Source organism: Paramisgurnus dabryanus, chromosome 3 (genome assembly GCF_030506205.2).
Source record: "Paramisgurnus dabryanus chromosome 3, PD_genome_1.1, whole genome shotgun sequence".
NCBI classification, from domain to species: Eukaryota; Metazoa; Chordata; class Actinopteri; order Cypriniformes; family Cobitidae; genus Paramisgurnus; species Paramisgurnus dabryanus.
The window spans coordinates 6,507,414-6,524,693 of NC_133339.1; the positions used below are offsets into that span (position 1 = coordinate 6,507,414).

Sequence of the window (17,280 nt, forward strand, 5' to 3'; positions counted from 1 at the left end):
GCTATTTACATATGAGTCTGCAATGAGCAAAGCATTCTCATGTTTCAGGTGATCAACCAATATTTGGAATTTGAAACGTTCAGTAGCCTCAGCAGGTAACACATTCTCCAGTGCAATTTTAAGACGTGCAAATTCTCTGGGGTCTTCACGGCAGAAATTAGGGATGGTGGGAACTGGGCCTCGGTAGGAGGGCTCTCCATGCTGGTATGGGGATAAATGAGGATGCTCCAGGTGATATGGCTGGTATGACTCGGTTCGTGTAAATTCTGCAGACGGCTGTAATTTTGGAAATACTGGTATATCTGCATGAATTGGAGTTGATTGGTCATAGCCTGGGTGTCTCTCATAGCGTGCAGGGTGAAATGGGATGTCTCTTGGAATTGATCTTTCTTCCTGCGGAATTGGGTATGTAGCTGAATGGACATAAGGCTGCTGGTAACCTTGTGTTTCAGTAGGCGGAAAGCAGCTGGCTGGTCGGCGATGCATACTATCTTCTGTGTAGCCGCTATAATGAGCTGGTAGTGCTGAGTCAAAGTCTCGAGGCATGAATCGAACAGCTGCCGGTGCTTGACAGTAATTTCTTTCATCAGCTCTTGGGTAGTCAGATTTTCTGTCGTCCATGTTGTAGTAAGCACAAGGTCTGTCCATACCCATGTTGTTAATCCGTAGCTGAGAATGGGATGGTTCATTCGAATAGAGAGGCTGTGGAGTTAACTGGGCCGCAGAGCTTAGTGGTCTCAGTCCTCTTAAATTGTCAGTGAGATGATCAATCTCTTTATGGCTGACTGAATGAGAATGCTGAGGGTCTCTCCTTGAATCCACATGCAGTGCCCCAATGGGCTGAGAAAGATCGTTGTGATCTTGGGGCAGTACTGGCCTGCTCTCTCTGGCTGCTGTATGTGGGCTTGTGGAGCTAATTCTCTGTTCCTCATTAGGTTTTGGAGAAATCTGAGACTGTGATGGCGGTGAACCTTGAAATGCATCCACAAATGAACTCCTTCCACTTGATCCAGTGATCATCTCCTGTGTTGGTACTGGTCTACTTTCAGTATTCTGTGCAGGCATACGCTTTTTATCAGATGCACGTCCAGTGGCACATGGCATTGGCTGTTCATTATGAGAATGAAGTGGTTGACGTTGCATTGTATAATCAACATAGAAGTCGTCTAGGTATCTTGGTTTGATGACCTGTCGACGTGGTCGAACCACTGGTTGATCTGGCATAGCTTGTCTTTCCGATTGGGACATGGTGATGCTGCAGTAGTTGCCTGGATCCGGCTCGAAGGACCAAATTGTATGAAAGTGAATAGGTGCCGTTTAAATTGTATGGCAACCGCTGCAGAATGTTCAGACAGAACAATAAATCACTCGGTCCATGTCCTTATTAAACAATTTTACTGTTTCCAATCCCAATAGGTACAGATGCATATATATGTGTGTGTGGTTCTGCAAAAGCATAATAAAGAAACTTGTAAGCACAATAAGAATAAGAAACAGTAATAATTAAACATTATACAATGACTAAGAAAGTAGAAAATAACAATGCAATAGCATTAGAATATCTTCACATCATTCCAATGTGTGTAAATTACCTTAGATTGGTAAATATTCACTTTAACTCAATCATTCAATTAGCAAAATAAACATCTCTAAGTAATAATCAGAATAATTGCTATCAAAGTCTTATCTAACATGTTTACATTGATATTCACTTACAATCAACATTATGTGTGTACCGAGTAATACTTAAATAGTATAAATAAACATTTAGTAGCACTAATAACACAATGAAATCAAATCTAACAGATTAAAGAAATATTAAGCTACTTACTTTTTAAATGTACGCACACAATATTAACAAACTGTTAGGAATGAACCAGATAGCAGCCAGCCACGATGGACAACAACTTGTGCGAACTTTCTAGCTTTTAGACATGTCCGAACATGAACAATATAGTTTAGTTAACGTCTACCAATGAAATGACGAGTTTAAGTCATGTGGTTAACACATATTAGAACACATAATAAGTAGCGTAAAATGTCCGGCAGAGGGCGCCATTGTCATTAAAGTGTGGCCTTTTGTACAGCATTCATGCAATGATGGGTGATACAGAAGACATCCAGACAGCAATCTGCCCCAAACAATAAGCTTTTGTCCTATAACATACACTTATGTTATAAATAATTAGCATTGTGCTGGTTAGACCCTACTCTGGAGTAGGAGCTAATTTGTACCCCAAGAAGGTGGTCCCAGTTATAAAGTTGTCCACAGTTACTGTGGTCCGAACACACCAAAAAGCGGTCAGTCCCACAAATAGTTTGAATGTCGCCCTGGTGCGAAAGGCTCTTTTGACCTTTTACATCTGATTTCCCTGTAAATCAATTATAATGAAAATAATGCCAGAAATCTTAAACAGAAATAAGACCACAAAATGCAGAGATTGACCAATCACAATCAAATATCTCATCTCTTAACATACGCACGCACGCACGCACGCACGCACACACACACACACACGCACACACACACACACGCACACCCAGGTACACGCACACGCGCACACACACACACACGCACACGCGCACGCGCACACACACACACACACACACACACACACACACACACACACACACACATACACATAATGGCAGTAAACTAACTTATTTCCCTTTTTACACCTTTCTAGTGAGAAATTGATATTGTAGTTTTCAATATCAGCCAAGCTCAACATTAATCTATTTCCCTCTTTTCTCACACGTATATCTCAATCAAGAAGCTTGAGTTCCATCTAGTGGTGGATTAAAGTAAGGACATCAAATCATAGCTCTTAAAAAACATGGTACATGTCCAAAACATGGTAGAACCATAAGTGTAGTGTTCAACGTGCCATTACTTAAAATTTTCCAATAATCTGACTTTTCTGATGAAATATATATCGAAGCTCACATCACAACTGGTTATATGGGGCAGTTCCATTGGTACAATGTTTGCCAGTCTCTGTGTGTAACCGGCTTGCGTTCATCAATCACTGCTAAAAGGTTTTAATGGTAAAGAGCTGTTTGTTTATGGTGGTCTTCATTATTAACCCACTGAAAGAAACAATACAAATTACTATACTAGTATTAATTAAGCGTTACAGCACATGAGCTTCACATGATCTGTAACTGTATGTTGATATCACACATTAAGATGAAATCTTGTAAATGCTCTGTTTCTGATTGAATGATTAAATGTTTTTGTTCAGTGGTTAATTGAGTGTTTTCCTCCAATAGAAAAACCACAAGAAAGCGCTTAACTTGAAATTTAAAGGGTACTTTCTTCATAATGGTTTTATAAAAGGAAAACAATCTGACAACCACGGGTCTGATAATAAATAACTTATATGTGAACGGCGTACAACAAAGAATTCCAGACCCCTCCCCAATTGCTACATTTGGAGTTGATTTGGGTGGGTTAACATAAACAGGTGTCCAGTTCGAACAGATAAGACAAGTGACCAGCAGCTTTTATGGCCGACCTCTGTGCTTATTATCCTTTCAAACCCCACTTTGCCATCTCATGATAAACAAATGAATGCATAACATTTTGCTGTCATGTTTATACTTTTTACACTCAGGACAATGCCAATGATATTTCAGAAATGGTTTGGTAAGTGGAAAATACATAAATGAAATTCTAAAGACAAAGTTAAACTCTGTACTTCATGCAATGCAAATGAGTTCCTCACAGTGAAGAGATGTGGACCACCTTCCTCTGACATCAACAGCCAATCATGGTTCTGCATCAAGAAAGCACCAAAATGCAAACTCCACCTGATCTAAAATGTTATAAAAGTTATTTTTTCCAGACATTCCTCGCTCTGAGTCTCACCCCTGAAAATAGAGACATTAACAGAGTACACTTACGTTTTGAGTCTCAGGCCCTGTGCTAAGAGACTGAAACAGAGCACCCAACTTCTTGTCCCTGCTGAGAGAGACAATAACAGATCATCGAAAAACCAACCAAGTTTGTAAATCTCACTTTGAGATTTTACAGCTCCTCATTCTGAGTTCAACAACAAAGACTGAACCAGATCGACCAAAAGTTCTGTGCGTCCAGAAACTGAGCGGATCACACCACGTTTCGAGCCTCAAGTCCAGAAAGGCAATCACAGACGTCTGCAACAAGGTGAAGCTCAGAAGAGCAAACCTACACTTCAAGGAACGTTCATCTGCGTGTTTCAGATTTGTTAAGGACCTTCTGCACCGACTAAAGGATCGCGTCTGCGTGTACCAGATATCCTCTCTGTGCTTCCAGGAGATCAGCATTTTCACAGCACTTCGTGTTTAAGGCTGTTGAACTGAACCTGACTCTTTCCCCATGCAGCATGGAAAAGCCTGATACATGGCCGACGGGCCACCAAAGGACAGCTCATTCGACCGCACAGAACATAAATACTGTATATACCATATATAAACATTAAATGCGCACAAGAAAGAAACATGTTTTAAAAATGTATCTCTTTTTGTCTTATTCACTCTGGCACGTGGATACGGAGAATGAGACCTTGGCATTGAATCTCTCAATGAAGTATCGTTGTCTGACTCTGAACTATTAGTATCCATACGTAGACACACCCGGGGACTTCGTCTTCGTTCAGATTGACGAGTTATCGCGACACAACTAGCGACTTATTTCTAATAGATATCCTTTAAGGGATAGTTCACCCAAAAATGAAAATTCTGTCATTATTTATTCACTCTCATGTTGTTACAAACCTAAAAATGTTTTTGTTCTGATGAACACGAAGGAAGATATTTTGAGGAATGTTTGTAAAAGACATTTATACAGGTTTGTAACAACATGAGGGTGAGTAAATGATGGCAGAATTTTCTACTTCAGAATATACTTCTTGAAAAATGTTGTCAATATATTCGAGAATGCTACACTTAAGGTTTTTAAAACTGTAAGAATTGCTAATTTCAAATTAATATTTTATGTATTTATCATCAACTTAAAACATTAAGTATGATTAAAAGATTATGAAGAGCTGGCAATTATATATATATATATATAGACTGAACAAAAATATAAACACAACACTTTTGTTTTTGCCTCCATTTTTTATGAGCTGAACTCAAAGATATAAGACTTTTTCTGTGTACACAAAATACGTATTTCTCATCTTCTGACAGTAAGAGACAGTGAACAAAAGCACAGATTGCCCAGCCCTATGTACTATCCCAGTCACCCATACATATTAAGACATTATTTTTGAGAGTGTAGTATCTCAATGTTCTGGCTTGTTTAAACAAACAAAAAAAACTTAAAATTGCTATTTGACATATGTCCTTCCTATAATAATGCATGATTTTCCTCTCAAACTTTTCTAAGTTTGCATGTCTACTTTGCAAATTAGTCAGATTTTTTTATAGTTTTGTGTCTACATAAATGAACATCTCATGTAAATGTATGTCGCTGTATCTTGACATGACTGTATACAGATATTTTCACCATCAACAGTGAAGTGAATATAAAATACAGTAATGAGGTTGATACAATAATAACACTATAATAACATGCCAGTATATAATAACATGTCCAGCCTAAAATCAGTTTTCAAGAATTAAACAATTAAGGCCTGGTGCCAGTTGCTCCACCATGTCTGGGTGCCGATGGTGTTGGAGGAGCTCAACAACACTTGCCTAATGAGAGTGAGAGATAGAGAGAGAGAGAGAGAGAGAGAGAGAGAGAGAGAGAGAGAGAAATACTCTTTAACAGACTTTATTAAACCATCAGAAAAACACTATATTATACCTCAGAGCAATCACATTGCAATATGATCAGGCAATATAATTATATCTACAAAGCATCTCATAGACTCAGAACTTATACATATAGTGTAATCCTTACCATCAATGCCTTATTTCACTGATAAGTTTAAAGGATCACCACAACAGTTCCAAAAAATGAAAGCCTGACGGAAAAACTTTCTAGGGTTCTTACAAGCTGATTAATATTGCAACTCAGTGTTTGTGTATGTAGGACAGGTGTTCAAGAGATCAGCATTGGTTTTTTTGTGGAGATACCCATAAAGCAATAAAATCCCAAGGTGGTGCTGACAACCAGGACTCAACCTCTCTTGCTCTCCCAAATTCCAGAAATACTCTTGTGATGGTACATCGACTTAAAATAGGTTGAATAACATGTCTTCTGTAGCACAACGGGGTCTGTAACGATTTAATAGTACTTTTAAACTCTGGGTTTCGGTATTACGAGCACAAAAAGAACTACAAAAATCTGCATTACGGCATACGTCACTTCCTCCACTTACTCAAAAGGGAGGACGAGGATCAATCTTGGGCCAGCGTTCACTCGCTGGCGTGAACAAAAGAAGGAGGAGGGGTTTCTGACCGATGCTGACTTGGCTGTCATGCTTTTGGACTAGTAAGTAATGTTATGTTGCTTGCATATATAAGTCCTGTCTAGTGCCCAAACACTATTTTTTTGTTTTACATTTTTCGTGAATTTTCCTGAAGGCTATTTGTGGAGTGTAGAGAGTAATTTCTATCATGTGACACTGTGGCATTGTGGTAGTGTCACATACTTATGACATGAGCGATCTGGGTATAATTTCTCTTTAAAGCAATATTTTTTTTAATATAAACTTGAACCAAGCGACCACCGTTACAACTGGCTTGCAAACGTGAGCTACGCAATCTTTTGGTGTTTGAAAAAAATAAAAACCTTGAAATTATATTCATATGACATGCTGGAAGGCACACCGCTGAGTTGTCTTCTTTTCCTTTGCAACTTTAAACTAAAATCTGTTACTTTTGCCTTATCTAAACTTAAAAAAAAAAAGTATTACATTATAGTCATGTTAGCAAGACACAACTGTAGTTGTCTTTTGGCTAATTGGCTGTAAAGCTGAGGTTCTGGTAAAAGTCAGCAATCCATCTGCAAATTTTCCCAATTGCCTCGCCTCTGATGTCCTGTTCTTTATCATACTCTTCATCTGCATCTCGGCTTGTTACCAATCCACACAATTGGTAAAAAATACCATAAGAAAAAAGTGTGTAGAATTTTGAGCTGCTGTGTTTTCTTAAAGACAACTGTGTTGTAGTTGTGTTCAACTTTTGCCAGCCTGTGTTTAGCATTTAGGAAATAAGAAAAGTATTGTTGTTTTAATAAGAAAGTTAAGAAAGTTGTTTCAATATATTTAACCATTTGTTAAAATATTTTGCTCTTTTTTTCCCACTTGAGGCTCTGACCCCCGTGCAGTTCCCTGCTTGCAACAAAAATATCTACATGTATTGATATTGTCGTACAGGTTGTGATCATAGGCTGTAATGTTATATAATATATATAATGTGATTGTGTGTGGGGGGGGCTACAAGACATTTTTTCCAGGGGCCTTCGAATTCGTAATCCGGGCCTGAAGATCAGACTGACAATTTTGTGTCTGTGAGATATACACAACTGCCAACGTATACTCTCTGCGATATCGGTTCTCTAATGAATGAATAATTAAGATTATGAGAATTTATACATAATAAAAGATCTAAATTATGATTAAGAGATAATTGGTATTATGTACTAAATTCTATTACATTTCAGTTTTTTTGCAGTTGCAAACAAGCATTGTTCAATACTGAAAAACACTTTTTAAAATTCAGGAACCCTTTCCCCATTCATACTGCACAAAATGCAAAATACAATTCATTTTCATCACATGTTTTTAATGCTAACACACTGCATTCAAAATGGTGACAAAATCCAAGCATTTATGCAGTAATTATTTTTAAATACTTTCAATTTTATAGCCTAAAAAAGAATCATAACAAGCCAATTGCTATTTTAGCTGAAATTTCACCCAGGTGTTTTGCACTCGTCTCATTACCAGGATTTACTATAGTAAAAGGGGATAGTTAAAAACTTAATTTGGTGGCAAATATGGATCAAAGAAGATGCAAGATGCATTGCCAGAAGCCAGAAACGACATGAGATGTGATGTTGATGAGAACTTGTGGCCAAATGCAAGAGAGAGAGCAAACGTGAACCTTCACTGTAATTTACTATAGTGAACAACCACATGTTGTTACAGCAATGTGTAGAATGTATTTTATTTATTATTATTTTATCATTGCCGCCCTGGATTTTTTCCTTCTTATTTCACCTTTTGGCTGTAATTTTCAAGAACTTTATTCATATATAAAAAAAATTGATTAGTTTCGGATTAATTTGTGATACAAATGCTTTCAACAAAGAAAATCTGTTACACTATTCTATCTAAAGATCTGATTCATGTGGAAAATCATTAAAACTTTACAAAAGAAAAGTTCATCATTTAGGTAATGCTTCCTGTTGTTAGTGTTCTTTAGGTTAGTGTGTTGTGAATGAAATGAGTGTTTTCTGAATAAGAACAGTGTTCGAATTGAAGGGGGTCTGGGGGGGTCCCGGACCTCCTATAAGCCTTTAGGGACCCCCCATAAAGCACAAAATTATAAATTAGGGGGGTCCCCTGGTTTAAAAAAAAATTAAAATACTACATTAATTTAAAATTCTCGTTGTAAGCTGCCACAAAGTGATACTGTTTGTTATTTGTCCCTTATTTCGAAATAAACGAATCCAAAAGATTTCTGTCTGAAATAAATGTAAACACTCAAGTGCGCCCCCTGCTGTTTTCCGGAGGAATCGACAGACGAGTCAATAGCTGTCTTGGCGTGGATGATTTTCACCTCGTTGATGGTAAGATGGAATTCTTAATTGATTTATGATTGTTGTATCGAATCTACCAATACTGAATAGGCGTTTGTGTTGTAACTGAAAAATTATTAGGGTATTTATACAATTTCGATATACAAGAAGTCTTTCTTTCATGCTATTTTACACACAATACTAAGGTTAGCTCACTGTCATTTGTAATTAGCAACAGGAAATGTGACGCATTATATTAGACTTTTAAAAAGTTTACATCTGTTTATGTGCTTAAATGCATGTTTACTGTTCCCTGTTGTTCTAATGCCATGGGATGGCGGTGGCATGTGTTGGAGGGCCCTTCCATCAATGCTTGCAGTTTTAATTATAATTAATAATGTATTTTCAGTGACTGCTGATGTGATTCTTTTCACAAATACACTCACGGTAACAACAATGCGAAAATAATATATCACTTGCCGTTTTAGAGATGGACAAGGGAAGGAAAAGAAAAACCATCACTGACTTTTTTGAAGGGTAAGTCTTATTGTTATTATAATTATTTCTGCTCTTAAATGTTGTTGAAAAAATCAGTTAACGTTAGCTCTTTCCCCGCTATTGACGAGTAAATATTCAAAAGAAAACACTTTCCTGCCAAATACGAGTTTTAGGGCAATCCATATTCCGCTATTATCCACTAGGTGGTGCTTTTACACAACTTCTAAAACACTAACTTTTGTGAAAATCATAAAAATGCTGTTGGGGAAGGAGTTAATCAGAAATAAGAAAGACACTTAGTCAGGCATAGAGTATATATGGAAAATATTGTGAAAATACTGTTTTTAAATACTTTTTTTTAGCATTCAGCCTAAGAAGAGCCTTGTCAGTGAAATGAAAAGTCAGGACACTCAAACAGTACAGAATTTAGAGCCCAGTCTCCAGGCTACAAGGCTACAAGAAATTCAGACAGCCCAGCCCGAGTGCAGGACACAAGTCAGCACATCTACAACACATTGTGTACACCCAGCCCAGGGAGAAAGCACAGCTTCACCCCTTCTTACAAGTACAGATCAGATTTTAAGACACTTTAGCAGGCAACAGCTTGAGGCATGGACACAGCAATACTCCCCATGGTTATTCATAAATGGAAATAAATTAGGATGCACATTCTGCAGAGATGCAAAGCGCCTTTTTGGTACACAAAAGGGAGTACAGGTCTCAGAGGAGTGGACTTCTGGAGAGGTTTCAGCTAAAGATGTTAGGTCCATGAGAAAGAAAATCTACAAACACAAAGACAGCATAACTCACAAGAAAGCAACAGAAATAAAACAGCTGAGAGAGAAAGAGGTGTTGACCACATTGACAGAAACAATAAATGCTAAAGTTCTGTCAGAGACAGAGCATTCATTTAGAACAGCATATTTTGTTGCAAAAGAGAAGTTAGCTTTCTCAAAAATGAATGGATTGGTTGAATTACAGGAAATGAATGGTGTAAAAACTGGCTCTTGCCACAAATCTGATCATTCTTGCATTAATATAATAGCACATATTGCTAGTAAAATGAAGAAAAAAATTGTATCGACTATTAAAAGTGTTGGCTCTTGGATTGGTCTTACAGTTGATGAAAGCACTGTATTTGGAATAAGCTACCTCATTCTGTACCTCAGAGGGGATGTAACAGGAGAAGGTGAGATTGAAAACATATTTTTGGATTTGATTGAGCTGGAGGAAGGAACAACTGCTGATGCCATATACAAAGCAGTAAAAAAGAGTCTCATGGAAGCTGACCTGGATGATGAATATCTCAAGTCTCATCTGATTTGCATAACAACTGATGGGGCATCTGTGATGACTGGAAGAGAAAGTGGTCTTATCACAAGGCTAAAAAAAGACTACAGTCTACTGGAGAGTATCCACTGCCTTGCACACAGGCTTGAGTTGTCAGTAAATGATGCACTAAAGTCAGTCACAGGTTGCAATTACTTTGAGATATTTATTTCAAAACTGTACACACTGTACCATCAGTCCCCAAAGAATGCAAGACAACTGGCAGAGGCAGCCTCTCAGGTCAATGTCAGCCTGCTTAAGATTGGTCAAATCTTTACCATTCGTTGGGTAGCAAGTAGTTTTTTGACAGTACAAGCTGTTTGGAGAGACTACCCTGCTTTGGCTGAACAGATGAAAAAAGCAGCTGAAGATGGATCACGTTGTGATGGAGAAAGAAAAAAATTCAATGGCCTTTTGAATCACATCACAGCCACTGGGTTTGTTAAAGACCTGGCAACTATAAAAGATGTGCTACGTGAACTTAGGAGTCTATCTCTAAAACTGCAAGTATGTAGTGGCTTTCTTTTACTTTAGTATGAACAAGAAAATTACATTGAAATGCTATGTTGATTATATTTAGAATTGTTTTGTCTTTTTTCAGAACAGAAACACTTCTCTTATGGATGCCACACAAGAAATAACAATGACAATTGAGGTGTTGAAGGCTTTCAAAACCACCCCAGGGAAGTCAATGGACAAAGCAGAGGAAAGTATTCAGTCTGGAGAATTTAAAGGAGTGCCCTTGCATTTCAGCAAAGAACATATAAATAGACTGCAGTTCCTCCAAGCACTCATTGACAGTCTCTCTTCAAGAATGCCTGACACTAAGCTTACAAAAATTGTAGCACCACTGAATCCTGGTAACTGGCCAAAATCCAGAGACCTTCTTGTTCTCTTTGGGGAGAAAGAAATCCATGACCTGGCAAAGATGCTTGGAGTATCAAGTAGGGAAGCAGTTGAAGACTTCAGAAACTGGAAGCTCAACAATGACCAGAATGGAAAGGTCCTCAAAAAACTGTTGAATGCCAGTAAAACATACCTGGCAAGTTCTGCTGAGTGTGAGAGAGGCTTTTCTGCCCTCAATGCCACTGCCACAGATGCTAGGAATCGCCTTCGTGTTAGGAGCCTCTCTGCTGTTCTTTTCATTGACCTTAATGGCCCCCCTCTAAACATGTTTGATCCTCAACTCTATATTCAGTCCTGGCTTAAGGAGAAACATTGTCTGTCTACAGCCAGTAAAACAGGGAGAGACAAATCTGCCCAAAAAATCAGGCCGCTGTGGGCCATTCTATCCAGTGGAAAATGAAGTGTTTTATAAAAGTCCTTCACATCATTTGTTTTGCTCTGTTTGCATGTTTACAATGGCAGAAAGGACGTAAATGAAAAATTTTAAAGAATTGTGATATATTTTTTGTTAGATTTACATTAAATGTGTAAAATGTAATGTAAAAGTAAAATAAAATATTTTTTGGTTATTGCATCTGACTATCACTATAATGATGGGGGGGGGCTTAGCTAGGGGACCCCCCATAATCTTTGACACAATTCGAACACTGAATAAGAATTGTTGCAGTGTTTTGTTGGTTTGAGTGAGATTAACTGTTTGGCCAACATTCATGCTGGTAATGCAGACTGTGTGAAGAGTTTTAAAAATGTGGTTTCGGTATTGAACAATGCTTGTTAGCAACTGGAAAAACTGTAATTGCATTTCTAGGGAGAAATTAGTATTGTAGTTTTAAAATATGTGATTTGTTATCACAAAGGTGCTCTCTGTTTATATTTCAAACACGCTGCCTGTGAAGTGTGTCCAAAAGTGTTTCTCTGAGCTGCCTAAGTTTTCGGACGCAGCCTATGTATTTTCAGCACATTTTTCTAATGTTAACACACTGCATTCAAAATAGAATGATGACAAATTCCAAGCATTTATGCAGTAATTATTTTAAAATATTGTCAATTTCATAGCAGAAAATTTTAAATAATTAATACAACAAACCTTTGTCAAGTCAAGATCACGTCAAGTGTCTTTGAAAGTCATTGTCGTCGAATTATTGTCAGTTTGCCTGGGTCTATTGTTGTAGTTAACTCTTTCCCTGCCATTGACGCTTCCCTGACAAGATTCAATGGTAATCTAAATTTCGCTATTATCCACTTGGTGGCGTCCTTACCTAACAAACTAAAACTAAACCTAACTAAAAAACTGAACTAATTTCAACAACATAGAAAATTCAATGTATGTTTTCATAATCGTTCTGAATCTGATCTCTAACAAAAGTCATTTACCTCAGCATTTTGCTCAAAATGTTTTATTTTTAAAGAAACCTACCCATATTTAAGAGGTTATAAAAAGAGAACAAATTAAGATAGGATGAAACTTTTTCACCATTTTGTTTGTTTGGTTGAAAGCAGAGGATCTGTTCTTTCATTCGATGTATTGTATGTTTATATATTTATAGAAGAACATTTTCCTGGAAGGCATTTTTAAACTTTTGTGAAAATTACAAAAAAATGCTGGCAGGCAACTCTAAAAAAAAAAAAAAACTGGCGGGGAATGAGTTAAGTTAATCCTGTCCTTTGTTATTTTGAGTTCTGTTTATTATGTTAATCTCCTTGTGGGCTTTTAAATGAAATTATGCACTTATGTTATACAAATACCTAATCTTCGTGCGTCTGACAACCTCCAGACTTTTAAAAAACAACTTAAAACCCATCTATTCACAATGTTCAATAAATAATTCTGTTTTCTCTGTTCAACACTTTTCTTCTTTACTTTATTTCTATATTCCATCAAAATGTATGTTTGGTTATATGTTATTTGCTTTCTTTGATTTATGTTGATCAGTGTTTGCTTGTCTCCATCTGCCTGCTGCTTGTTTGTCTGTCATAATAAGCAATAGGCCTGTATATTTGTCTTATTATTTGTATTTGGCCCACATTGTGAAGCGACCTTGGGTTCTTGAAAGCAAGAGCGTAGGTTTGATTCTGGCATTGGTGGGGACATAAATAAAATGGTTGCATTGCAAAAACTGTTTATCACCGTTTACTTGACACAAACAACTCAGTATGCACTTTACTCAGTAACATCTGACTCGCCACCCCCGGCCATCCCAAATTTATAATAAACAATTCGTTATGTCCTAGAGCCTAATAAACAGTAACTGTTTAAGTCTTTGTAAAAAAAAAAGAAAATCACATTGTAAGATATAACCATATTTACTTTATTACAATGAAGAATATGCAATTAATATTTAATTCTTAATTTAATTTTGCCAAAAAAATCCCAGTGTTGAAGTTGGTATATCATGCTGTTTCCTGAACAACGTTTATTAACGTTTCTGTAGTTCACATTAAATCTTCTTTTCATTAACAGACAGTTAATCAGTGTGAAAAAAAAATAATTTTAAGTTTAAAATGCAACCTTACATTATGTCTACATCTGTGCAAGTAATGACCACAGTGCAGTAATGTAAAGTATTCAGCAATCATGACATGAATTCATGTTTTTACCATGTTGGGATTATTTTCTTTCATGGATTAGGGACCCCCTAAATAACCTTGCTACCCCATTTATAAAAGGTTGACAAAAGTTTGCAACTTCTCAGGTTAACATGGGATTGTCGTGTATTGGTGAAAACACTGTCCTTGAATCATTATGTGACACAACTTGTTCCGTATTTTGTGCATGAAACAGTTACAGTGGGTATAATAATACTTTCTTCCTCACTTACCTGTAGCCCGAATAATCACGCGCGTCTTGTTGAGTGAACTTTGGCGCGTTGTACAAAGTGAAACCATCCTATCACACGTAGCGAGTAAAGACAAGCCATAAAGTGATGTGATTTAGAGAGGCGGGACTCAAGAAATGCTAATCCAATCATATTAGCAATGTGATTAGAGAGGCGGGACTAAAGAAATGCAAAGCCAATCATATTAGCGATGTGAGTTACGGAGGCGGGCATTGCAGAGAACGAAAGCTGTTAACCGTTTGTGTACCACATAGAGCGTGATTTTTACAGAACGGGATTGCAAAAGATTTCTAATCTCATTTAAATGATTCCTGAAAAAAATTATAATGAGTAAAAAATAGAAAACACAAGAATAAGAAGGACATTAGTGGTTATATATAAATACAGATTAATTGTTTGGTCGAAATTATTGCTAGGGACAATTCAGTCTTCCCTGAATATTGCTAGGGACATGTCCCTAGCGTCCCACCCTAAATCTACGCCCATGCTTGAAAGGCGCTATAAAAAATAAACATAAATAAAATAAACATATTACAAATGTTACAAATGTTTATAAAAAATTGTGTTCATGAAAACTTTGAAATTTTTATAAAATTTGGATAAATCTATTTTGTTGAAATGTATTGGTTATTGATCTCTTTACATAGATTTTAAAAATATATGTTTGTGTCATTTGGAGCAACCAGTGCAACCAATAATAGCAATTAACTTTATTTAATTAAAGTCGCAATGAAATTGAAATGAAAAACTATATATGTATTTTTAATAGTGTGGTATTATTAACAAATGACTTATCTGTGAGCTTCATTATTTTTTAAAAATTCGTGTGTGCTCATAATCTTTAATCAAAAATGCAAATCTCCTCCCCTCCTCAAAACGATCTCTCTTCACTTCCGGTCAAAAGTATGGCAGGTGGGCGGGGTCCGGGAGAAGATCGCAGTGATTAGCAATTAGCAACACGACCCAACTTCAAACGATCCAATCAGATCTCGATGGACAAATTCAAATCCAGCCCTGCCTTGTTTCATCTCAAAAGCCGTTTCATTCGGATATACGTCACCACGGGGAAAATAAGGCAATCGCTACTTCCGTTTCATGGCGACTTTAAAAATAAATAAAATCTCATTTCTGTGGCTTAAATATAAAACACTGATATAGGCTATGTTTACACGTGGGCGGCTATTTTCATAAACGGACATTTCAACCTCTCCGGTTTCAAAAATAATATCGTGCACACCTGTCAGTTTTCAGAAAAGTGTTTATTTACACGTACCCGTGCATATTTGCCGTCAAGAGACGCTCAAGCCCACGTAAGCCAATCACCGGTAGCGCTGGTGGTGACGTGAACTGGTTCTTCATGTTGGAGGGAGGAGTTGTTGCAGTAGGTGATTGATGACGTCAACGTACAGCGAGAGCGAGTTGAGGAATCACACTTAGGCTTCAGTCACACCAAAAGCGCTTTAAACGCTTGCAAACGCAAGGCGCGACGCACTGCCTTTTTAAAAAAAAGAGCAGTGCGACGCGGCTTTTCATATTGCTAAGCAACCACCGAGTCAGCTGTCTTGTCAATCAAATATTGAAGCGTGAGCGCTCTTTTGCTGTTAACTGTCATATCAGCAGAAACTTTAAAAAGAGGACGCTTGCTCTGACCTTGTTTGAGGATGAGAGGTGCACAAACACGCAGGAGAGAGTGAGCGAGTGGAGTCCGGTTCTTCAAAGCAACTGTAAACTTCCCTCATCACAACGTAAGTCCCGCCTCTCCCCTCATTCGATTGGACAATGGAAAGACACGAATGACGTCGGGCGCTTCTCCGCTCTCAGCGCTCCTTCAAAAACGCGTGCCCGGCAGGCGGCAAAAAACCGCAAGGCGCTCGCCGCGCATAAACAGCGCGCAAACGCGCCCTGCCCATAGAATATCATTCAAAAAAGGCGCCTGCAACTGCCATAAACGCTATTGGTGTGACTGGCCCCTTAGAGGTCTAATTTCGAATCGCTCTCGCGGTACTTTGACATCATCCGTTGCAGCGCCGCATGAAGTCAAACACGCGCAAGATTGCTGACCTCCGAGCACTCGTCTCTGCTCCTCGACATAATGGAGCAGCTGTATTTGCAAATACAAACACACGAAACGAGTTTGCACGAACAGAAATGTGATCTTGGAAGCGTTCAGAGTAGCAGTCACATGTAAACATAGGTCGCACTTTTGACGTAGGTGCGAGCTCTGGCGCATACTCTGTGACGTTGCCTGCTTAAACATCCGTTTGTCTCACTTTACATGCAACCGTGCAACCGAAGATTTTCAAGATCTCCACTCTGGCCGGAGTTTTTAGAAACAATCGGTTTCAGAGGCGAGTTCTCCGTTTGCGTGTAAACGAGGGGCACAAACGAAGGTAAATCTCTCAGTTTTTAAAAATAACCATGTACGTGTAAACAGAGCCACAGTACTGTATGCTTAAGTTAATGGTATTTGCTAAAACATTTTTTATCAGTTTTCTGTGATGCACAGATAAAAAAATAAGTCTGTTAACTACATCAATGAAGGCATATCTGAAATTACAGAACAAACGTATAAGATGATTACTTATAAAAACTGAAATAAAAAACTGAAAAAAGGGGGAAAATGTTTTTTAAACTTAAATTACTGAGAACTTGTAACATAAATGTTAACCTAACATTTTAAGCAAGAATACAGCCAATTCTACTAGTCATTTATTCAAAAACTTGTATATGAATTTATGTGTACACAGCATTCCTAATGTTTAAACAATTGTAAAAGATATATAGCAAAACAAATGTGAATGTTACCTTTGCAACAGAAAACAGCAATCACCACGAACAAAACAGCAAATGAAATCCAGATCATTGTTGTCTTCCAAGAGCTAAACAATTCACCTGTAAAACAAAACTGTTGTGTTTGTTTTGTTTATAAAATGGCTGATTGTTAAGAATCAAAAATATCTTAATGTTTGATCATAAATAAAAACAATGATAAAGATACAGTATAGTTTAGCTCAAATACTGTGCAAATGA

The 17,280-nt window shown here is 37.5% G+C and overlaps 2 protein-coding genes across 3 annotated transcripts in view; one reads left to right on the forward strand and one right to left on the reverse strand.

The window, feature by feature from the left end:
• Nucleotides 1-5,099: 5,099 nt before the first annotated feature.
• LOC135734239 (butyrophilin-like protein 2) overlaps nt 5,100-17,280 on the reverse strand; it is a 43,830-nt gene continuing 31,649 nt past the window's right edge. For both annotated transcript variants that reach the window (XM_065253163.1, XM_065253162.1), the window contains exons 7-8: nt 17,056-17,142; nt 5,100-5,685 (exon numbers count right to left, since the gene is read on the reverse strand). In XM_065253163.1, the coding sequence (XP_065109235.1) occupies nt 5,672-5,685; nt 17,056-17,142 (101 nt within the window). In that variant the 3' untranslated portion in view covers nt 5,100-5,671. The remainder of the gene's footprint in view (nt 5,686-17,055; nt 17,143-17,280) is intronic.
• Nucleotides 9,171-11,895, forward strand: LOC135769199 (E3 SUMO-protein ligase KIAA1586-like). Its single transcript, XM_065278581.2, has 3 exons — nt 9,171-9,217; nt 9,541-11,014; nt 11,109-11,895. The coding sequence occupies exons 1-3, from the start codon at nt 9,171-9,173 to the stop codon at nt 11,811-11,813; spliced, it is 2,226 nt and encodes a 741-aa protein (XP_065134653.2). The 3' UTR covers nt 11,814-11,895.

What these genes read in the sequence shown, in the direction of transcription:
- LOC135769199 (XM_065278581.2), top strand. Translation starts at nt 9,171, where the DNA reads ATGGACAAGGGAAGGAAAAGAAAAACCATCACTGACTTTTTTGAAGG. An exon ending in ATCACTGACTTTTTTGAAGG is followed by an intron (nt 9,218 to 9,540) that starts GTAAGTCTTATT and finishes ACTTTTTTTTAG; the next exon opens with CATTCAGCCTAAGAAGAGCC. An exon ending in GTCTATCTCTAAAACTGCAA is followed by an intron (nt 11,015 to 11,108) that starts GTATGTAGTGGC and finishes GTCTTTTTTCAG; the next exon opens with AACAGAAACACTTCTCTTAT.